General features: G+C 42.8%; 1 protein-coding gene across 1 annotated transcript in view; it reads left to right on the forward strand.

Annotated features, from left to right (window-relative positions):
• SRRM4 (serine/arginine repetitive matrix 4) overlaps positions 1–11,272 on the forward strand; it is a 198,833-nt gene extending 187,561 nt beyond the window's left edge. Inside the window, exon 13 of the mRNA XM_089677334.1 lies at positions 51–11,272. Within this exon, the coding sequence (XP_089533460.1) occupies positions 51–294 (244 nt within the window). The 3' untranslated portion in view covers positions 295–11,272. The remainder of the gene's footprint in view (positions 1–50) is intronic.
• Positions 11,273–25,363: the final 14,091 nt, after the last annotated feature.

Below are 25,363 nucleotides of genomic sequence, written 5' to 3' on the forward strand. Positions count from 1 at the left end.
ATAATTCATAACATGCTGTGATAACCTGTCTTTCATTCTTGTGCACACAGCGCTCGTAAACGCCCCATCCCATACTACAGACCTAGTCCATCATCCTCAAGCAGTGCGAGTAGCGTTCCATCTTGGTACACTCCCCGAAGCAGGTCCAGAAGTCGCAGCTACTTTAGCCACAGGAGCAGTCGAAGCAGGAGCCATAGCAGTAGGAGGAGCCGCAGCAGGGAATGGAAGAGGAGTAGGAGCCGAAGTCCAAGCTGGAGCCAGAGCTCTGACTCATGTGACAGCATAAGGCGCTGAGACATATGTCTGACTGCAAGAGTTTTCAAATCATAAAAAAAAAAGCTCTGTAGCAGGGCTGTTCAAATACATATTCAAACATTCATTTCCAGCTTCCGATAACCAGATAAATGGAAGTTTCCATCTATACGACTGTATACTATAAGTTAAGGAGCTGACTAGGGAAAGCAGAAGAGGTATTGAAAATGTCCAGTACGTATGTGCAGATCATTACTGAAATCATCCCACATAATGGAGTGTTAAAGCATCCAAGCTCTGGAATTCAAAGCACCTGTCACTCACTTGGAGCCTCTATGACTTTCTGACACTATGTGGAATGGCAAGCATGTGACTTTATCACTGTTCAGATGCTAGATGTCATTACCGGTCAGCCACGGGTGCCATCAGAGCCTCTGAAACCCAATACTATCTCCATATTCAACAATTCATCTCTGACAATGCAAACCAGGTTCTCTCCAATGACTTGTTTAAGCAAAGCAATTGGAAAGTTAAGAATGTTTTACTCCCTGATGATAAAGCAGCTGTTAAACATGAAAATCATGGATAGAAAAAGAGATATTCCAATGCATCCTGGTTCCTCTGACCTTTATAAGAAATGGCTTATTTTGATAACTGAAAGGCAGGCAAGCTCAACATCCAAACCAAGCTGTAATTTTCTCATACAACGCTATAGTGAGTACTACCCATCAAAGCAGCATCAAAGCCCTGTGATTGTGTCATCATTTACGATATATGTCGAGGATGTTTGGACATCTACCTGAATTACTCCATTTTCACATTCTCATACTTGTAAAAGAAGATAACTGATATATACTGTAATAACGAGAAGATTGGATAGCAAGTGCTGAAACTGCTAATTTATATTTCTTTAGTAATTTGTGGAATTGTTATATATTTATTTTTGTTATTTATTATAATTGATACTGGTGTTCAAAGATTTGAGATATATATATATATATATATATATATATATAATATTACAAAACCAGTAGACGTTTTTTGGCCTAGAAAGCATACTGTCTTTTTTGAGTATATACAGTTCAAATAATAATGCACAAATAGACACTAAAATCTTGAATGTTATGTGCAAATTGTTTTAAATGTTTGTTCCTGCATAACTATGTTGCTTACATACATACCTGTTCACTGACACATGGTGTGCTATATACACTGTATACTTGTACTGTAATATATAGCATATAACTTCTGCTGTTTAATCACAGTAGAACCATGAAGTATTCCTTAATAATCTTGTCCCAGTGTGAAGATTGGACGTACAAATATAGGCACAGAGGTCACAGTATAATTACTATGGGAACCATTGGTTTTCCAAACACCATCTGAAAAGCATTCTTATCAATATCTATCCCACTGTTGAACAATAAATAACAATGCAGCTTATAAAATGGTTTAAATGGCTATTGGGCCCAGGTGCCTGACTATATATACAGTTACCAATTAAAGTGACTACCAGGAAAAATGTCCATGTCAACGTACAGTGGAAACCATTGACCATTGGCTGCATTTAGCCAGGTAGCATAGCAACAATAGTTGCATGACCAGGCCCAAAGGGACATGTGCTGCTTTTACTTTTCTTAACACATCGTAAGACCCATTCATTTCCATGCTTTTTATACTTACTAGAACCAGGAGCTCAAACTCAAATTCATCTTCAGTGTGATAGAAACTAAAAAGACTCTTGGAGTAGTATGTAAGCCTCTGTTCAGTGAGACTCTAGTAATGCCATAAGTATGCCTGTGGTCAGAAGAGCTCAAGACAAAGCAATGTCTGGTTTTAAGTAAGTGTAGATGGCAAGGGATGGGTGGCAGGTGCCCAGTAAACCTCTGCGCACTAGTCTTTCTTTTGACTACGTTTTGTCAATAGCATGGACAGTCATGGCTAGGATACACCTTTGCACTTTGAAATATGTGATTAAATATTGTAGCTAGCACATCATACAGAACAACAAGGTGTAGTAAGAGAACAGCAGATGTGACTGGAAATAGAATAACAGTGGATCTTTGGTTGGTGTTGGTAATCGTAGTAAAGCCACGAATACTGATTGTAAAACCATGATTTTTGTTAATTTCCTGCTATGAAGTCAAGGCACTCAAAGAACCACTGAGAGGACAATATATGATGACCACTGGACAGAATACTTTTTTAATATTGAAAGTTCAGGATATGTATTTATTTATTCATGTATTTATTTCATATTTATTGAAAGGGAAATATCAGGGAATTTTCACCTATAGCATTACTGATGTCAGAACTACCTTAAGATAAAAGGAAGACATCTCAATGCCAAATAATATATGAATACTAATAAAAGCATTACACACAAGTTTGTATTTGAGAAAGTTGATACTAAATTGATCTCCACTCTGTGCACTTGGTCAGGTAAGGAAAGAAATAGCAAATGTATCACGAAAAAACATACCAGCCAAGAGTGCAAGAGCAAAATAGTTGGGTTACCTGTAGTATACAATCCCTTCTACAGAAAAAATAATTTAATGGTGTTGCCGTTAGCAACCAACCAAATAGCCAGTTTAATGTTCTTACTGTAAATAGAAGGACATGCTTCTTTCTTAGTTTATTATGTGCCCCTGTTCTGATAATATTCTCTGGCTGCTCTTAATGCTGTTTACTGTTATTTATTTGTTGTCTTATTAAAAGGGTTATTTATATATTTATTTTATTATTACTTTTTGATTGTAAATGAAAAATACTACTTTTCAGTATTCAAATACAACCGTGAGTTAACAATGAGGAGAGTCAGCAAAACATTACCTCTTTTAACCTGATATTATTTATTAAGAATCACCGGTATGTTTATGTCAATGTTTTATTGTGTTACTTTTGTATACCTTTTAGATGTTCTTTTCTAATGTTGATGCATGTGAGATTCAAAGAGCAAACTTAAATCTGAATTATATACAATTTTAAACATTTGTTAACAGTTTTAGGGCAGCGAAGACTTTGTGTGTCTATTCTGCTTTAAAACTTCTTAATCTTTTCTCTGGTTTGCTAACAGTTTTTCCTATTATGCACTGACTGCAGTACACGTACAGCTCAGTGTAGAATTTCAACATCTGTAAGAGTTGGGTACTGGGAAAGAGTAACTCCTGTGTGAATGCACAAGAGTTACATCATTGCTGACCAGTCTGTGCAGAATATGGAACACTCCAGACCCAAACCAGGACTGGGAAAGTATGACAAAGGCAGAAAGAGAGTATAAAGATGGGAATTTTGGATGCTGCGATGGTGCGTTGTTGGAGCAGAACACTCTAGGAGGTACGTATGCTATAATATGCATGTACGGCAAGAGCTCAGGGAGCCCACGTTAACTGAAGTTACACTTTAAGATGAAACAGTTTTGGTTGCTAAAATGTTGTGGTTTCCATACAATTTTATGTTGATTTCACCAAATCTTGCATCTAGCAGGAGACAAAATCACTGTTGGGTGCAGTGTCATGTGATGTTGCCTTTTTTTATTTTAACTAGGGAAAACAGGGTTTTGCTCTTATGGGCCATAAATGGGCACGAACGTGTAAAGATATTATGCTGTGTTCTGCCTGTTGTTAATTCATAGCAGTCTATCAGATTTAAGTTAAGTGCAGTCATCTCTGAAAAAAGGTTAAAGTGATGTTAAAATGGTAAGCAGTGCCATTCTTCTGTAAAATGAAAAAATGCAGTGCTAATTATAAAATCAGATAAAAGTCAAAATAAAGCCCATATAAGTCCCCAAATGAATGGAACCAGGTGCATAAAAAGATATTGATCCAAAAACCATCACCATACACCCGAAACTGATTGGCCTCTTACCAGACATTTTGACCGTACAAAACCGGTCAGCAAGCGCAGTGTGGTAAAACATCAATACAGCAAACAATCCTCAGTGGAAATTCTTTACCAGATAAAAGATCATTTCTCCACCTTTAAAGATCTCCGAAGTAGAAGAAACTCACATCCGACAGTCAGGAAATAAGTAAAAAGAAAAGGCAACTCATAGTGCAGTAGTTAAATTAAACTTTGTCAAATTTATTTAGGATCCACGTACATCAAAGTGTAATATAACTAGCATTGAAAAAAACAAAGTTTCAAACCAACAAGATGGCCGCCGTCCCTCCAGAGCACGGTGACGTAACACACCAAGGCTCCACCCAATGCATTTCATCATCAGAAAGACGTCAAGACGTGGCCAGCATGATGCACTGCTATCTATATATAGGGCTCAGAAGGACACTCCCCCTAATCGGGATGCATTCCACACAACGGAAGGCATACCTGAAACAGGAGATGAAAATGGAACGGACCACAAGGGAGCCCGCCCACACACTGGAACGCAATCCAGCGTCAGGAAGCAGATATATAACACACTTTCACAGATTGGAGGAAAACCTTATATGGGAAACAAACCCAATACAAGGAATTAAACAAACAAAAACATATATTATTAATAATACAAAAGAAAAACACCCATGGTTCGATCAATAAAGACCAAACCTTGCTATAAAAACATGCAGGAATAACATTAATATGGAAGGGACAGGGCCATCTTGTGGTAAAAAACAGATTACACTGCAATCCTTTTAAAAGCAATAAAACAATAAATAAAAAAATAAAAACAATATATTCTACTGTTGTTAATGAAAGCATTAACATCCCACTCTATGTTAAGGCCGAAAGGAACGTAGGTCTTAAGGGAGTAAATCCACGAGGTCTCTAATTTAGAGATTTCTCATCTAACGTGGTTACCTCTCCAATTAGGAACAAATCTATCGATAGCTAAAAAAAAAGTACCATCCAGATTATTGTTGTGGTGTAATGCCTAACGTTTTGAAAGACTGTGATTGGGAAAACCCTGACAAATATTTCTAATGTGTTCATCTAGCCTGGTGCGCAACATGCGCACTGTCCGACCCTTATATTGCAACTCACATGGACACCGTATTAGATAGACAAACTTTTTGGTGGAACATGTAATGAAATGCTCAATGTCATATGTTATAGAAGTACAACTAGATTGGAAGGTAGTAAACTTCCTAAACCTCTGAGTATTGATATCACAAGCCCCACATCTCCTACATGAGTAATAACCCTTCATATTTTGAAAAAACAAAGGTTTTTTTTGGTAGGGTCTAAAACATTAGGGGCTACACTCAACCTTAGGGGTGGGAAACCTCTAAACACAATGGCCGGATTATCTGGTAAGAGTGGTCCCAATACTCTATCATTCCTAAGTACACCCCAATGTTTACGGAGAATATTTTTCACTGCATAATGTTGTGTGGAACATGTTGTGAAAAATGCATGGTTGAAGGAGGAATTAACCTCCACTGGCTGTTTAGGTTTCAGCATCTCCTCCTGTGGAATAGTATCAACTTGAAAGAGAGCCTTCTCCAAAGCATCTGATTTATAGCCCTTATCCAAAAAGTGTGTTTTTAAAGAATTAACCTCTCGCAAAAAATCATCGTGGTGGGTGCAATTTCTTTTCAGTCTAGAAAATTGACTCTTAGGGACTGACCTAAGCCACGCTGCATGGTGGCAGCTTTTTACATCAATATAGCCATTAAGGTCTGTTTCTTTAAAAAAAAGGTCAAGGTGACTATTTCACCATTCTGAATTCTAATATTGAGATCTAAAAAATGGATCTTGGTGTTACTGGCCTCATGTTGGAGGTTGATGCCCCTATTGTTAGAATTCAAGTAGCCCATATACTGGTCGAGGGAATCAAAGCTCCTCTGCCACAGGAGGAGGACGTCATCTATGTATCTTTTCCAAAATACCAACTCAGGCCTACGATCCTGATAGATGATGTCCTCCTCTCATTTGGCCATAAACAGGTTGGCCATGCTTGGCAAAAACTTTGGGCCCATAGCAACCCCCCATTGTTGTAAAAAGTATGAACATTTAAAACAAAAATAGTTGTGCCCCATGGCAAAATCTAATAAACAAAGAATAAACTGACGCTGTTGTACTCTTAACGTGGCATCCCTTTGAAGGAAACAATCCACAGCCTCCCTGCCATGTTCATGTGAAATAATAGTATAAAGGGAGGCTACATCGGCCGTGGCCAGAATGTAGGTCTCCTTCCATTCGATAGTATTCCATATGTTAATTACTTGAGTAGTGTCTTTCAAAAGGAAGGGGTAGTGCACACCACAAGCTGTAACATAGAGTCAATTTACCAACCCTCAAAGTGACCAAGTCAATTCCACAGCGCCATTCTTCTTTCTATGCCTATTACAGTTCACATAGAGCTGAATGTGTCTGCACGGGCAATCAGAAAAGGGTTGCTATGTCCACATGCACAAGGGGGGCATGGAGAACAAACATAGGACACCTAGAACAGGAAGTCTGAGAATAGAAGAAAAGACTTGCACTTGATATATGAAACAAAGCAAGAGTGAGATATTCTACCTATATTTAGACATATTGCATTTATTTTATTTAAAAATTTGACCTTAGTGTCACTTTCATTTTGATTGGTTATTCTGGCTGACATGACCAGTGTAGAGTGCATTCCCTTGCTGAACAAACTTGCATAAATTAGCTCTACATTTTCAAACCTGCTCTGGACAAAGAAAAGCTAAAATCAAATTGGTCGCTGTGGTCTATATCTCTGTTGTCCGTAGTTTTGTATGAAAGCTTCATTTAGAAGCATAAAGCCTAAGGCAAAATGAGGATTGGGGCATTTTTAAATGTCAGCTTATTTCAGACATGATTCTTCAAAACACTGAAACTCGATGGAATTCATTGAATCCATAATATAGTTTTCATTTTCCAGATCTCTAGATTATTTATTGCTGCTGCAATGGTGGAAGGTATATTATCTAAATTATAGTCCCTGTGAATATTACTAAAAAAAAAGTAACATTCCCTTTGCCAGCCTGTTTTATCATTTATGTCTCCTGGTATTATTTTGTAGATTATGCATTGGAGGGCTATGTGTACAATTGAAATGATGTTTTATTGTAGATTATTGTAGCTTACTTCTACCTTGTATGACAAATATTCTTCATACGGGCAACTAAGATATTTTCATGCATGCATTACTAAGTTAAAACATGGCAGCTCTAATTGAATACTCTTCTGGATTTCATGGTCACTTAGCCCAACAGCATAAGCAATGAGCGAATGTTACAATTACTTTTAATGATGCATAGCATCAGTGCGAAAGGAATAATATTGCACTACAAAAAAGGCAATTACAAGCATTCAGACTTGACAGTGGAGACAAACTGGTCATTGTGCATTTATCTTCTCATGCTGATGAGACAAAGCTTGAAGAGAACAACTCATCATCAATAAATTTACAAAACTCTGGCTGGTTTACTAAACCCATTTCACCTGCTCAGAGACAGTACATATTGTAAACAGGTCATGTTGATTTTCTTCCTGTTTTGGGAATGTTTCACTTTATTTCAAATGTTAATGTCTACGTGTGTTGAATTTCTGGACCAATATAATGTTGCTATGCATTGTAAATAAGTGAGGATGTAAAAGGAGTGTATTTAATATTTATTTATTGTATTTATTGGATAGTGTTGAGATGATTGTGTGCTAGACTTTGTTCATATTAGGCACACCTGATAAATCAAGCAGCCTCACTGCATCCTATTTCAATTTATGTAGATAATAGTTCTGTAATTTAAAGTAGTGTTTAAAAGATATGTAAAGATAGATACTGAATTCTTTTCCTCAAAAAAAAAAGAAGATTTTATTAGTTACAAAATATTGCTTTGTGATCACTTAAACAGAAGACCTTATAAACAAGGAATCTCTATGGCAGGGATACATTTGTTCTGGGCTTAGGCAGGTCAAAAACAGGTCAGGGTTTTGGGATAGATGGAATTATCTAAGGGAAACATTAATTTACTGTTGTATGCAGGGGAAGACTGGGCAGGAGGACAGGGGAGCATTTCCCCAATGAGCCATTCCAAATAATGTTAGTGACCCTGAGTGAAGATACTCCCTATTCAAACCTCAATCAGAACAGAACCTAGTACAAATATTATATGTTGGTGACTCTAAGTGGAGACATTCCTTTATCAGGTTTCAGTCAAAGTAGAAAGCAGTACAAATAATATGTGTTGGTGGCTAATAGCGCTAAGTGGAGATACCCTCTATCACACTATTCAGACGGGAGCCAAGTAAAAATAATATATGTTGGTGGTTGAAGGCCCTGAGTGGAGATACTCTGTATTCAGACCTCAATACAAATAAAACATGTTGATGGCCCTAAGTGTAGATACTGTACCCCTAATTCAGGCCTCAGATGGGGGGGGCAGTACTATTAATATATGTGGGTGGATGGTGGCCGTGAGTCAAGACTGTCATTCAGACCTCAATCAGTGCAGGACCTACAATTCCAACTTCTGAGAATTATACAGTTATCTGATCTCTGCAATCACAGCACCTGGCAGAGAGAAGTCTTCCATCATCAACTTTCTTTGCAGCTCTGAAATGTTCTGTTGTTGACTGCAGAGCTGTTGATTAAGTAAATGCTGAAAGAATGTAAAACTTGTAATTGTTCTGTTCTCATTTATTAAAAAAAACTAAATGATGGGAATTATTTAGTGTTTAGGTGAGCACAAATCATTTTCTAGAGTAGCAGTCATCTTATTCAGCTCATAAGGCGCTTCTTATTTTACAATGCACATGTTCCTTACAATCTCACTTTCTAGCATATGTATGTGAAAAGGTGTGTTGTAAAGAATTCATTACTACTACTTTCGCCATGGCCATCAATCACTGTGGCACCACAGCACACTTTGTGTGTTGCACCGTCTTTAGCTTACAGGCTAGTGCCCACTCCAAGAAAAGGTTAATTGGTTGTGCTTGCCTTCCTAGCCAAATGGTCCCAGACCTTCCCTGGTCTTGATTGAAGGTGTGTACCTCTGCTCTAAAGCCTAATGTCAGGGCTTCGGGTATGACCAGAGGTGTGTGGACTGACACAGGGAAACGCAGGCTTCAGGTATAGCGTAAACAAGACAATTTATTAAAAGACTAAACAACACAAACGCAGTGCAAGGTAAACATAACATAGTGCAAACAACCCAAACTCCAACAGTAACCATAAATACAAATCAAATGTAGTCGGGCAGGCTGGGTCGGTAGCAAACGGGCAAACAGTACCAGGAGCGAGCGGAAGAGTGGTCAGGAATAGCCGAGGTCAGGACAGGCGGAGTTCGTTCAGAGTCAGGATCAAAGCAGAATCAGGATCAGGCAGGAAGCAGACAGGATGCAGGTACAGGGGCTCATGGGAAACATACACCAAGACCCTGATCACAGGCCTGGTCCTGCTTAAATACACCTTCTGCAATCAGCCTCAGGTGATGGCCTGATTGCAGGAGTGAGATTCTGGCTGTTGAGAGCACCCGCTGGCCAGCCTTGGTACTGCAGCCCACAAGGCAGGTGAGTCCCACCACCATTGGTGAGTCCATTCCTGACAGCTAAACTGTACTGAAGACTGTGTCATCGTGAAAAATAGTCAATACTAATTGTATGTATCAACATCTGCTGGTGATTACTGTATGATACCTGGAAGATTTGCAGGAGCCAGCATCTGTTTTAGAAAAAATAAATTAATCACAACTTTTATGAGCTCTGGATTCTATGTCTGATGATTTAAAACATCAGTACCAGATGCTGAAATGAGCCACAGCCTCTTTGTAGATTCAGTAAAACACAGTGAACCAGACACTTATCTGAGTGCTCATATTTACTGAGCTATTGGGGTCAATAGAACTATTTGAAATTGTGTATCACTAAAAGTTAGCAGGTGCAAGGAAGTCAAGTAGTTTTTTTATGCCCATGCATACAAGCCCTAGAATTTTGTCCGAAAATGAGAATCCTGTTGTAAAAACTTACTTTGGCTATTCTTGGAAAGTTGATTAATTGATATTATGATTTCAAAAGTCTATGCAGAATCTCTGCATTGTGGTACTGCATGGCCAAAGTTGGACACTGCAAACCTGCAATATTCAGTGTTTAATGGCAGGTTTAATTTGTTTAAGTTACCTGATGTTCCAAAGCAATTGAAAGTCACTATTTTAGTTCATACCATGAAATGTTGACAGTAGAACACAAACACTTGCAAAGAATAAGAGTTAAACACATAAATGACATTGTGCAAGTGACATGTCAGTACCACAAATGAAGTAAATGAAAAACTCTTTAGCATTTGATAGTTAAAAGCTTTTCATATTTATTATCTGATAAACAAGAGAAAACTCTATTGTGCAATGCAGGAGCCAGAAAACGTAGATTGGTGGAAACGTAACTGTAACTATTCCATAACTAAATTTGTTAATAAGTGCTGATGAATGCGTACCTGCAGAAAACTTAATCCTAAAAATCAACAGACCTTTTTCGCAGGTATAGTCAGTTTTTTTTTCCAGGCTGCCAAAAACTTGGAAACTAGGTTACCCTATTAAATAAATACTGGCTTTGACCTAACCCTTTACATTGCTTGCTATTAGTGAGACTGCTCATCACATGGTGAAGTGAGACAGAAATGAGCCAAAGCAATGACTACCTATCAGCATCTGGACGATAGAGCAACCTGGGTTACAAGTACTTTTGAAAGAAAATTGAAAATGTGTGTAGACACCAAAGTCCAGATGTCAGTTATTTTAATATAATAGTTCCTGCAGTTTTACACCAGGATTTAAATCCTTTGAGGTAAATGTGATGGACATGGAGGAATAGGAGGGATGGTTCCAGCTTATAGGCACAAATGATCCGAGGCTACACATTTTTTTGTTTTTTTCAAAGCTCTGATATGAACAAATTTTTCCACTACTGTTAGATAATGGATGAAATCCTGTCCACAGCAGAGGAGACATTTATTGCTGATTTTATATCACTGTAAAAGGCTAAAAGCCATGTTGTGTTCAAAAACATTCCATAGTATTTTGTTTGGTAATATGTCCACAAACACTGGAAATAAAGCATTCATATGATAACTGTTTCTGATGGATTGTATGCATTTGTCTCCAAACTGCACTTATATGAAAGATTTAAAGTGAACATAACAGTAACATAACAAATCTGCATGAATACATTACTGACCTGTTAAAATATACAGCAATGGTATCATTTGAAAAAAATAGACCTTTTATCATTTAAAAAGCAGTCATTGAGCTCCAGACAAGTGACTTTGCTTAGGTGGAGATGATATCATCAGTCTGCTGGACGAAACATGTCCTCAGTCTCTTCTTCCCCAGTGATCAGACTGCAACAGTTTAAAGCAGGCCATAGATGGTGCAAATTTTTTCACTGAAACCAAGGGTTGCAGGAAAGAAAATCACTTGATTCTCTTATTAACACAGCCAGTGTTGAGGAGGGAATCCCTACCTCTAAGCTATTGGGTTCTCCTAGAGGAAGGCTCAGGGAGCCATCCCTGCTGGGAGAACATAGTGATTATTGCTAGCGGCTATAGCTGCTGCCGATAATCGCATGCCGAAAATCCAACATGCTGGTATTACCCAAGCCGAATGATGGATTGATTTGGACACATTCAGCCTGCCCACAAATGGTTCAAATCTTGGTCGGTCCCTGCTGGACTGGCCAAGATTTGAACCATCTATGGGGGGATTAACTTTTTAGCTAGTCACCAGGTAACAGGCTACTGAAGGGGGTTGACATAAGTGAAACATGTATAACTCTGCCAAGAACCACACAAACAACAGAATTTACATGGCTGTGTTATATCTGATCCAGTATCTCCCTGGATAATGCCTGAACAACGATAGTACTGTACAAGGAAGAAAAGCAGATGAAGGCATTGTTGGGGAATAAATACCTGTAACTTTTACAGTCCAACATTATATAGCATGCATGTACATACCAGGAAAGCATATATCTTAACAGTTTACTATTTCTGGAAATAGAATTTCTTAAAATCTTTTTGTCAGATGCAGCACTAATTTAGATGTATTATCCAAGAGCAGTTATTTTCACTGGAACTAAGTAAAGGTAATAAAAGGCATTTTTTGTGGTTTATATGGATGTCTCTGTATCCACCCAACCTTTGTAGGACTTGATTTCGATATCCTATTTACATTGTGTTTCACATAAGCCATAGTCATATAGAATTAAAGTACAACTATAGGCATATCATAACAGCAACCATTTATGCTGCCGTGGGGAAGTTAAAAGCCTTCTAGAATTGCCTATGTAAGAAAAACTTCACTTGCATTATAATCATAATTTTGCACATTCCATTTCCCCAGACAGACAGTCTTTTACAGAAATGGAGCTGGTGGTGGCAGGGGACTATGCTGCGTCCCGCAATTCATCCCAGTGCAAGGTCCAGGCTATGGATAAATTGCAAATCCCAACCTCTCTTGGACATTATGCAAATAACATTTATGCTGTTAGATGTTACCAACTGTGGCTGGATATGTAATTGATTTTTCTACTTTTACATTTAGTTTGGCTTAGCTACAGCAGCAGTCTGATTCATTTCAACATAGAAAAAGGATTTTAGGTTGTTTTGCAGTGGTAAAAGGTCCTAATTGACCAGTGGAAGTAGCAGAATCTTGTGGAGGGTGGGGAGATGCGGAAAGTAAGGAACAAGGAGGAGGAATGAGAGCATTTCGATGCTATCCTCCTTCCTAATGAATGTGCTGCTCCCACCAAGTTCAGTGGTGCAGTCATGTGGAACCCAATTGACTGGTACTTTTACCATTGCTGACCTCTTGGTGCTGTTAGCAGAGTATACACTAGGGTAGATTTACTAAGGCTGGTGCACTCAGAATCTGGTGAAGCTGTGCATGCTAGCCAATCAGATTCTAACTTCAGCTTGTTCAAGCTATTACGCATTTGGCAATAAAACCTGGAAGCTGATTAGTTTCTATGCAGATCTGCACCAGATTTTGCACTCTCCAGTTGTAGTAAATAACTAGAGATGAGCGAATCGAACATGACAAAGTGGAATTCGTTCCGAAGATTTGGAAAAATTCTATTCGCCACGAATCCGAAGATTAGCAAACTTCGGATGCACGAATCGAATTTTCCCCAAAATGGCGGCGACATGTGTGGCGACGGAGAAAATGGACAGAGAAGATGGGGCGGGGATCTCTGGGAAGGCGCGCAGACAAGGCGCGCTGACCCATAATGCATTCATGACATGTGATCGCATTAGCCAATCAGCAGCCAGCCAGCACTGTGTAATGGTGGAGCTATAAATCGCGGCCATCTTAGAATTCTCCATTAGCCTCCGGTCATTCAAGAGAGACAGACCTGTGTGTATTAAGGGACAGAGTTAGGGCCACAGAGACTTTAGGGCCACAGAATCGTTACTCAGGGACACAGAATCGTTACTCAGGGACACAGAATCGTTACTCAGGGACACAGAATCGTTACTGAGGGACACAGAATCGTTACTTAGGGCCACAGCTATCAAAGAATCGAAAATTTAAAGTGACATACACCCTTTTTTTTTTGGTGGCTGTCGTGCACAGTTGGTGCTGCAGTTTGCCGATTGTGCAAAATAAACTGACTTTCTGCTTCACAACCACTATTGTACGTTCAAAGAGTTAAATCCATTTACACGCCGGCTGGCGGTAATATTTTTTGGGTGATTAGTGCATTCCAGTGACATAAACGTACAGTTTCCAGCCAACGGCAAGCTGCAATTGACCGATTGTGCTAAATAAACTGACTTTCTGCTTCACAACCACTATTGTACGTTCAAAGAGTTAGATCCATTTACACGCCGGGTGGCGGTAATATTTTTTGGGTGATTAGTGCATTCCAGTGACATAAACGTACAGTTTCCAGCCAACGGCAAGCTGCAATTGACCGATTGTGCTAAATAAACTGACTTTCTGCTTCACAACCACTATTGTACGTTCAAAGAGTTAAATCCATTTACACGCCGGCTGGCGGTAATATTTTTTGGGTGATTAGTGCATTCCAGTGACACAAACGTACAGTTTCCAGCCAACGGCAAGCTGCAATTGACCGATTGTGTACAATAAACTGACTTTCTGCTTCACAACCACTATTGTACGTTCAAAGAGTTAGATCCATTTACACGCCGGGTGGCGGTAATATTTTTTGGGTGATTAGTGCATTCCAGTGTCATAAACGTACAGTTTCCAGCCAACGGCAAGCTGCAATTGACCGATTGTGCTAAATAAACTGACTTTCTGCTTCACAACCACTATTGTACGTTCAAAGAGTTAAATCCATATACACGCCGGGTGGCGGTAATATTTTTTGGGTGATTAGTGCATTCCAGTGACATAAACGTACAGTTTCCAGCCAACGGCAAGCTGCAATTGACCGATTGTGCTAAATAAACTGACTTTCTGCTTCACAACCACTATTGTACGTTCAAAGAGTTAAATCCATATACACGCCGGGTGGCGGTAATATTTTTTGGGTGATTAGTGCATTCCAGTGACATAAACGTACAGTTTCCAGCCAACGGCAAGCTGCAATTGACCGATTGTGCTAAATAAACTGACTTTCTGCTTCACAACCACTATTGTACGTTCAAAGAGTTAGATCCATTTACACGCCGGGTGGCGGTAATATTTTTTGGGTGATTAGTGCATTCCAGTGACATAAACGTACAGTTTCCAGCCAACGGCAAGCTGCAATTGACCGATTGTGCTAAATAAACTGACTTTCTGCTTCACAACCACTATTGTACGTTCAAAGAGTTAAATCCATTTACACGCCGGCTGGCGGTAATATTTTTTGGGTGATTAGTGCATTCCAGTGACAGAAACGTACAGTTTCCAGCCAACGTCAAGCTGCAATTGACCGATTGTGTACAATAAACTGACTTTCTGCTTCACAACCACTATTGTACGTTCAAAGAGTTAGATCCATTTACACGCCGGGTGGCGGTAATATTTTTTGGGTGATTAGTGCATTCCAGTGACATAAACGTACAGTTTCCAGCCAACGGCAAGCTGCAATTTACCGATTGTGCTAAATAAACGGACTTTCTGCTTCACAACCACTATTGTACGTTCAAAGAGTTAGATCCATTTACACGCCGGGTTGCGGTAATATTTTTTGGGTGATTAGTGCATTCCAGTGACATAAACGTACAGTTTCCAGCCAACGGCAAGCTGCAATTGACCGATTGTGCTAAATAAACTGACTTTCTGCTTCACAACCACTATTGTACGTTCAAAGAGTTAAATCCATTTACACGCTGGCTGGCGGTAATATTTTTTGGGTGATTAGTGCATTCCAGTGACAGAAACGTACAGTTTCCAGCCAACGGCAAGCTGCAATTGACCGATTGTGCTAAATAAACGGACTTTCTGCTTCACAACCACTATTGTACGTTCAAAGAGTTAGATCCATTTACACGCCGGGTGGCGGTAATATTTTTTGGGTGATTAGTGCATTCCAGTGACATAAACGTACAGTTTCCAGCCAACGGCAAGCTGCAATTGACCGATTGTGCTAAATAAACTGACTTTCTGCTTCACAACCACTATTGTACGTTCAAAGAGTTAAATCCGGTTTTATTTTTGGGGTGCTTATTGAATTAAAGAGTATGTCAGACAACACGCAGAGGAGTGGCAGAGGAGGCAATGTTTCAGGAGCGAGCAAACGTGGCAGCAGAGGAAGGGGTCGAGGCGGAAGGGGTCGAGGCAGCACTAGTCGCAGCCAGAGGCCAGTGCTCCCGGTGTCATCCAGCGGTCGTGTCTCCACCGACAACCCTGCCGTCATCGATTGGTTGACTCGGTCGTCTTCCTCTTCCCAGGTCACCTCTGACACCTACAGCCAACGGTCGGTGGGTACGTCAGACACAACCGTTAGTTGGCATGGCCCGGGAGCAAGCCCACTGAAATCACGTGTCCTCGACTTGCCCCTGTCCTTTGGTGTTCCCTCACCAAGCGAAGTATCGCATGCTGTGGGCTCAGCCCCACTGTACAGTGAGGAAGAGCTAACAGAGGGCGGTCAGGAACGGGGGGAGACATCCGCCTCTTCAGCAGCCAGGCGAAGAAGTACTGGCGAGGAGAGTGGCTCGGTAGCCGGTCTAGAGACAGGTCTGTCTCCTGACCCACACGCAGCCGAGGGGGCTAGTAGTGACGCGGAGACCCTAATTGATGATGATGAGGCTGATCGCACTTGGCAGCCTCGTCGTCATCAGGCTATTGCTTCCGCATCATCAGGAGAAGAGGGTGCAAGCTTGCCAGCGAGCAAAACAGTCGGTGGGTTGCCCAGGAGGCAGCAGGGTCGCAGCAGTGTCAGTGGAGCCAAACGGCCACGGAGTAGAGCACCAGCTCCACTGCAGCCTACCACCACGGCCAGTAGTGGTGCCAGTGTGCACGGAGGAAGTAGCAGTCAGCCAGTGAGGAGTAGCGGGGGCAAAGTTTCCTACTCGGCGGTGTGGCAATTTTTCGTCAAGCCGCCCGAGGAAGTAAACGTAGCCGTATGTCGACTATGTGGCCAGAAAGTCAAGCATGGCCAGGGGGCCAATGTTGGGACTACAGCGTTGCGTCAGCATATGCAGCGTCGCCATTCGGTGGCCTGGGAAAACCGTGATAAAGATACGGCGGTTCTGCCTGCCCCAGCCCCCGCTCCATCACCCGCTCCGTTACTTGCTCCGTCACCCGACGTCAATCGCCCTCTATCAGCCAGTCAAGGCTCCAACACCTCTGCTGAGGGGAGTTGTCGCTCGTTGGCATCTTCCGCTCGTTCAGATGCTCCTTCTCCTGCTACTCCTCTTCACGGATTCCGTCAGCAGTCTTTCTTGGAATCCGTTTCCAAGAGACAACAGTTTGCGAGCACGCACCCGACGGTGCAGAAGCTGAACGTCCTCCTGTCCAAGTTGCTGGTGCTGCAGTCCCTCCCTTTCCAAGTGGTGGACTCAGCACCTTTCCGAGAAATGATGGCTTGTGCTGAGCCGCGGTGGAGAGTGCCAAGCCGACATTTCTTCGCCAAAAAGGCAGTGCCAGCCCTGCATTCACATGTAGAAGAGATGGTGAGAGTCTTTGAGCATGTCGGTCTCTGCCAAAGTGCACGGCAGCGCCGACGTGTGGAGCTGTAACTACGGTCAGGGACAGTACATGTCATTTACGGCCCACTGGGTGAACGTGGTGCCGGCACAGCCGCACCAGCAACTTGGACAGGTCACGCCGCTTTTGCTTCCACGTTTGCACGTCCTTGGTCCAGCAAAGATGTCCGCCTCTACCACCTCTTCTTCCGCCGTGTCCTCAGCCGCCACCCCCGTGCCAAGTCCCATTACCCGACCGGCATATCACATGTGCAGGGCGCAACGGTGTCACGCTGTGCTGCACCTGGTATGCCTTGCCTTTAACGTAGTCACATAGGGGAGGAACTTCTGAGTGTAATGAACAGAGAAATCGACAGATGGCTGTCTCCGCGCAAACTGAAAATCGGAACCATGTTGACCGACAACGGAAAGAACATGGTGTCTGCTCTGCGTCAAGGAAGGTTGTGCCATGCGCCATGCATGGCTCACGTGTTCAATCTGGTTGTCAAGCGGTTCCTAAAATCCACCATCCCACTGCAAGACATCCTTAAAATGTCACGTAAACTTTGCATGCATTTCAGCCATTCCTACACCGCAAAGCACACCCTCCTTGAGCTGCAGCGGCAGAACGGAATTCCACAGCATCGCCTGATCTGCGACGTTGCAACAAGGTGGAATTCAACCCTACATATGTTAGACCGCCTTTACGAACAGCGAAAGGCCATCACCGATTTCCTGATGTTACAAGCGGATAAAGGTACTCCCCTGTGTAACTTAGATGTCAGCCATTGATCTTCTTCGCACCCACGGCATCACCTCATAGAATCTCTGCATTGCATCTGCAATCACAACGCTGACTTCCCGTATCGCCACTCAGCCATTGGACTCTTGATAGTCGTCTCCCCACACTGCTGCTGGGGGGACTTTTTAACCTAGGCCTGTGTATGGCCTTCAATTGAAGCTGCTTCCGCTCCGCCACTCTGCCATTGGACTCTTGATAGTCGTCTCCCCACGCTGCTGCTGGGGGGACTTTTTAACATAGGCCTCTGTATGGCCTTTAATTGAAGCTGCTTACGCTCCGCCACTCTGCCATGGGCCTCTTGGGTATCCCAGAAGCTGCTCAGCGGGTCAGGGCAATAAAGCTCCCGGTTCGCAGGTTGTTCCGTCTTATGGATGGAAGTACGACGGTATATGATCTTCTTCGCACCCACGGCATTACTTCGTAGAATTTCTGCATTGCATCTGCAATCACAACGCTGACTTCCCGGATCGCCACTCAGCCATTGGACTCTTGATAGTCGTCTCCCCACACTGCTGCTGGGGGGACTTTTTAACCTAGGCCTGTGTATGGCCTTCAATTGAAGCTGCTTCCGCTCCGCCACTCTGCCATTGGACTCTTGATAGTCGTCTCCCCACGCTGCTGCTGGGGGGACTTTTTAACCTAGGCCTGTGTATGGCCTTCAATTGAAGCTGCTTCTGCTCCGCCACTCTGCCATTGGACTCTTGATAGTCGTCTCCCCACACTGCTGCTGGGGGGACTTTTTAACATAGGCCTCTGTATGGCCTTCAATTTAAGCTGCTTACGCTTCGCCACTCTGCCATGGGCCCCTGTACCGCCTCCTCTTGCTGCTGCCAGGTCCAGAGTGTGTCATGGGTCCCTGTACGGCCTCCCATTGCTGCTGACTTCATCGCCAGACTCTGCCATGTGCCACTTTCAGGTCTCCTTACACTGTTGGTGGGTTCCATTTTGTGATAGGGTGCTGTATGGCCTTCCATTGCTGCTGCCTCCACCGCCACCCTGCGCCATGTGCCTCTGTCGTCTGCTCACGCTGCTGACAGCTTCCGCTTTTTAACCGAGGCCTGTGTTTGGCTTCCGAATACTGCTGCATCCACCGCCACCCTGCGCCATGTGTCTCTGTCGTCTGCTCACGCTGCTGACGGCTTCCGCTTTTTAACCTAGGCCTGTGTATGGCTTCAGAATAATGCTGCCTACACCGCCACCCTGCGCTATGTGCCTCTGTCGTCTGCTCACGCTGCTGCCAGGTCCATACTGATTCATGGCCCCCTGTACCGGCTCCTCATAAACGTGGTTCAGCGGGTTTGCATCACTTAACGGCAAATCGTTGACAAACGCTGGGACGTTCAGTGTTGTGCGCATTAAGCCAGACACCAAAGGGCAGCACAGACCTGTTATTACTCGCTCAAGCATGGCTGAACAAAACCAGTCTCTACCACAAATTGGACCCAGACCTGCCCAGGGTCTCGTAAGTAGATTGCACGGAGGAGTAGAGTTCGTTATTGGAATTAACTGTGAGGGACTTTTAAACCTAGGCCTGTGTATTGAAGCTGCTTCTGCTCCGCCACTCTGCCATTGGACTCTTGATAGTCGTCTCCCCACGCTGCTGCTGGGGGGACTTTTTAAAATAGGCCTCTGTATGGCCTTCAATTTTAGCTGCTTACGCTCCGCCACTCTGCCATGGGCCCCTGTACCGCCTCCTCATGCTGCTGCCAGGCCCGTAATCTGCCATGGGCCCCCGTACCAACTCCTCATGCTGCTGCCAGGCCCGTAATCTGTCATGGGCCCCTGTACCGCCTCCTCATGCTGCTGCCAGGTCCAGAGTGTGTCATGGGTCCCTGTACGGCCTCCCATTGCTGCTGTCTCCATCGCCACACTCTGCCATGTGCCACTTTCAGGTCTCCTCACACTGCTGGTGGGTTCCATTTTGTCATAGGGTGCTGTATGGCCTCCCATTGCTGCTGCCTCCACCGCCACACTGTGGCTCCACACTCTGGTTTTGGCCCCGTGACTGCCCAAATGAGTGAAGTGTGCGGTGATTCTAAGATCGACGGCACTCATCTGCATGTCATACTGACTGACAGTATTATTTCTCTTCCCCAGCAGACTCCAAGGGCATTTAAATTAAAGGTACAGTGTTCTGCACTAATATAAAGGCTCTCTGAAGCCTAGAAACACCCTTTTTATAAGTTAAATTCGCAGCGAATATATTCGGCTCGAAGCGAATTTATTCGGCGAATTCGGCGAATCAGCCAAACTGAATTTTTGAATAATTCGCTCATCTCTATAAATAACCCTCACCTGGACATAATCCTCCCCCACTGCTGTTGTACCTCTCCCTCATAACCTTTCTACTCTCCAATCAATATCACCTCATCATCCACCCCACCTAGTAGTAAGCCCCAGCTGCTGGAATATCAATGCCTCTTGCTACTCCCTGCCTGATGCCCCTCCATCAGCTACCTTCCTGATACTTAAAGTGATACTAAAGGCTTTTTTTTAATAGCAAACATATTATACTTACCTGCTCTGTGCAATGGTTTTGCACAGAGCACCCTGGTTCTTCTCTTCTAGAGTCCCTTGCCAGTGCTTTGGGCTCCTCCCCCTTGCTGAGTGCCCCCAAAGCAAGCAGCTTGCTATGGGGGCACTCATGCATGCTCACTCCCAAGCCCTGCTCCCTCCTCATTGGCTATGATTGACAGCAGTGGGAGCCCCCACTACCTCCACATGCAGAACCTCTGCCTCTCCCTTGTTAGGCAGACCTGACATTTTTAATAAAAGTTATTGCCAACATTTAAAGTATTAGTTCACCTTTTCACAAAAAAAATGAAAAACTAAAGCTGGCCATACATGGATCAAAATTTGGCCAGTTCAGCTGGGACTGTGGTAGAACAGAAGTCTGATTGTTTAACTTTCCTGTCAGGATATTTCCACTTGATCTGCACCATGGGCAATAGGCTGCAGAGATGATCGGTGTACCTTGATGGTGGGGGAGTCTCCCCACTATCAGAATACAATGAACCAGCAAACACAAATGCTCCTGCACTTGGGGATGGACTCGATGCAGGCTACAACTACATTAAGAATGTCCTGGAACATGCACACCTTGCTGACCTCAAATGGACCGGGGAATCCAAATATACTGAATGAGGAAAGAACAAACAGAGGGCGCACAGGCCTAGTGCATTACCATAAAAAATGTTTAATAAGAAATAAAGTAGGTGTTGTACTCACAAACGACAATAAAGTCAAGGCACATCATAAAAGAACAGTTGGGTCAACACCGCGCTGAGTAACAGTCCGCAATAGGGAGTGTAGACATCCAATAGGCTGACGCATTTCGTGGACTTGCCTCTTCCTCAGAGCCATGGCGTGCCTTGACTTTATTGTCATTTGTGAGTACAACACCTACTTTATTTCTTATTAAACATTTTTTATGGTAATGCACTAGGCCTGTGCGCCCTCTCTTTATCATAATACAATGACACAGCGGGGAGGATTCCCATATATATATATATATATATATATATATTTTTTTTTTTTTTTTTTTTTTTTTCATTCAACCTGCTAGACTGACCCATGTATGACCAGCTTAACTCAATACACCCTCCCCACCCCTCAAATCCCTGCTGCATTTACCTTTTTTGATCCCCATCTTCTGATGCCCTCTCCAGCCAGTATAATGCTCTGGCATTGTAACAGCCTAATGTGAGCAATGGTAAGCACTCATTGATCAGCGCTAACCTTGTTACCCACCGACCATTGTGTATCCTACTGAGGCTCCATTCTTCCAAGGCGGCATCCCAGAATAAAGCAAGAATTCTCACTGGTCAGTGCGATCAGATGATCAGTGTTGACCAAGGGGCACTGCCATTGAGGGAAATATTCAGCTTTACATCCTCCAGCACTGTAACCATAGCTGGGACTGTAGCCTTCAGAGTTGGGCCATTATGCCAGCTGGAAAGGATGTTGAAAGATGGGGTTTATATAAAGTAAAAGCAGCAGGGGGCGCATGCGCGGCCGGCTCCTGTATGGACGTGTAGTGTGAACCGCTCCGTCCAGCCGCCAGAACGATCGCGGCTCACACTTACCCCAGGGAATTCTGACATCACAGAGACCAGTGCAAGAGGTGCCCGATCCTCCCCAGACATGCCCCGCAGGAGGAAAACCCCGGGACAGCCGGGGAAATTAACACATTTCTTCCCTGCCATCACGGCAGGAATCCAAGATGGCGCCGGCGGCAGTGACATGAGGGACAGCAGGCAGCAAGGGGACTACTCTGCCCAGCAACAAGATCCAAGGCTGAGATACACACTATATCCAGGGGACCCTGGTGAGTTGTCTCCCCCTCTGTCCCCCACCACAAGAAGCCCAGCCAAGTCCAGAATTAGACTGGACCCTGAACAACAGCAGACATGCCAGACCCTCAGTGATCCACCCTCACAATTACACACAGACCTCCCTGTCATAGAGGCATTCCCAGCAACAGATCAGCCAGTAACTGAAATATGCATGAAGAACATGTTATTATCCCTTAAACAAACCCTGCATAAAGATTTATCATCATCTTTGGTACACATCACTAATGTGGTTAAACACCAAGATCAAAGAATACAACATATTGAAACCAAAATGGGCGACATCATTATAGCGCATAATGATTTGATTGACGCACATTCAGATCATACCTCGGACATCGAACAAATCAATTTGAAACTAGCCGATTTAGAAGATCGCTCAAGGCGTAACAATATCAAATTTAGGGGCATACCTGAAAGCGTCACTAATGAGACATTACTATCCTATATACAACAGTATATAAAAGCCCTCATTCCATCCATCTCAGATCTAGAGCTGGCCATAGACCGAGCCCACCGCCTACCTAAACCAACATTCCTATCGGCCTCCATTCCTAGAGATGTTTTAGCCCGGATTCATTTCTACCATATAAAGGATAAAATCATGCTGGCAGCCAGAAATACATCTACACTACCACCGCCACATGCAAATATCCAGTTATTCGCAGATCTCTCAAAGACCACGCTGCTTAACCGCAAAAAGATGATTACCATTACTAAAGCCTTGAGAAACCATGGTATACCATATCAATGGGGATTCCCCACGAAACTAACCGTGAAACAACATGGTAAAACCTTCACCATTAAAAATCTCGAAGCAGGCCTAGACCTGCTTAAAGCCTGGAAAATAATACCTGAAGACACACCACAAAACGAACCTTCTCATTCTCAGAGTATGGAAGCTGATTAAGCGTGTCACTACTCGCACCCGCTATAAAATCAACGTAGCACCTCAAAGATGTCGTTTCCCCTCAATAATATCTGGCAATCGGCCGAGTTTTTGAAGTTTTATGTTATTAGAAACTGTTTGGCTTGACCTTTTTTACGGCCTAAGCCTGTTTGAACCCCCCACATCTGAAGTAGCAATGCAAGCTACTCAGACCACTTGCATTTTCAGCAAGTCTCTTTTTTACACCCCTCCTTTTTTCCTTCCACCTCCCTCCTTGGCACCATCACCAGTCGCTCAAATCCGCCTTATTACCAACAGATTAATGAAGAACTTTCATGGAAATTTCACCTCAATCCAGCAACCGAACCAAAATCAAATTCTCACTTTTGGTTACCTCCTCCCTCACATGGAAATACTAGCACAATTTCACATCCCTTCAATTATCACCTCAAATATTTCGCTTAGCGCTTCAAGACCTGCACAATGATCAACATTACATCCCTTAATGTCCGGGGTTTAAACTCTCCATTTAAAAGATCGATGCTTCATAAAGAAACTAAGAAATTTCAGACCGATATAGTTTTTATCCAAGAATCCCACTTCGCTACAAACAAGATACCCAAATTCCACCTCCACCGTTTCCCAAACATCTTCATGGCCATGAACTTAAAAAAAAAAAATGGAGTCATTACAGCCATAAAAGACTCTATCCAGTTCCAACACATATCAGAAACCGTTGACCCTCAAGGCCGCTACCACATTCTAATATGCCAACTGAACAACAACCTTTACACTTTAGTGAACGTATATGGTCCCAACAAAAACCAGCTGCAATTCTTTAACAAACTTTACAACACCATCTCTTCACTAAAACAAGGTAGAATTATCATTGGAGGAGACTTCAATATCATCGGCAATCCGCACCTAGACTCATCTTTTAATAAAAGATTGTCTAAACAGACCTTCAATCAATTCCTACATAACCATGACCTCTACGACATCTGGAGATGTCAACATAGAGAAAGACTTCACCTACTACTCCCCTCCACATCTTTCATACTCCAGAATCGATTTTTTCCTCACGGACAAATGGACACTGCAACATATAACATCATCTACAATTGGCACGATAACATGGTCAGACCATGCTCCTATCCATATCTCAGTGGACGAAAACCAGCGCTCGGTAATCCCGCCAATCTGGAGATTAAACTCTGCAATCCTGAAGAACCCTGAATACCAGAAACATATTTTAGAAGCTCATAACCTATTTTTTGAGACTAATGCAACTCCGAACATGCCTATAACCACGCTCTGGCCCACCTATAAGGCTTACATGAGAGGTATCCTCATACAATTAAATTCCCGCATCAAAAAACAAAGATCCCATCAAATAGATCAGATTCTTTCCTCCATTAAACGTAACGAAGAAATTAACAAAACCAACCCAAATGCTACCATAGCCGCGTCCCTGGCCTCTGATAGAAACAAACTACGAATACTTTTGTTACACGAATACGACCTCAACCTACAGAGAGCTAAATCCAAATTTTACACGCTTGGTAATAAAGCAAATGCACTCCTATCAAAAATGATTAAACAAAAGCGACTTAAAACTAAGATAGCCTCGATTAAACACCCCACTACCCAAGCATTACTTACAAACCCTCGAGACATATCCGACGCGTTTGCAACATATTACCACACACTATACAACCTCAAAGATGATATTAATACGTCCCAACCCACCACCACTACCATTCAAAATTTCCTAGATAATACCAACTTACCCCGTCTCTCAGCATCCCAACTTACCTCACTATCGATACCAATCTGCCCTGCAGAAATTGACCGTAGCATAAAAACACTACCCCTAAACAAATCCCCGGGAAATGATGGTTTTACCAACGAATACTTCAAAATAATGGCATCCAACCTTACAACACATCTATCTGAATTATTTAATCATGTTGCCTCTACAGGGATATTCCCCTCTGAAATGTTATAGTCAGTAATTACAACCATTCCCAAACCAAACAAAG

The sequence above is a fragment of the Staurois parvus genome, unplaced genomic scaffold, assembly GCF_062004578.1.
Source record: "Staurois parvus isolate SC_StPar_1 unplaced genomic scaffold, SC_StPar_1.0 ptg000014l, whole genome shotgun sequence".
NCBI classification, from domain to species: Eukaryota; Metazoa; Chordata; class Amphibia; order Anura; family Ranidae; genus Staurois; species Staurois parvus.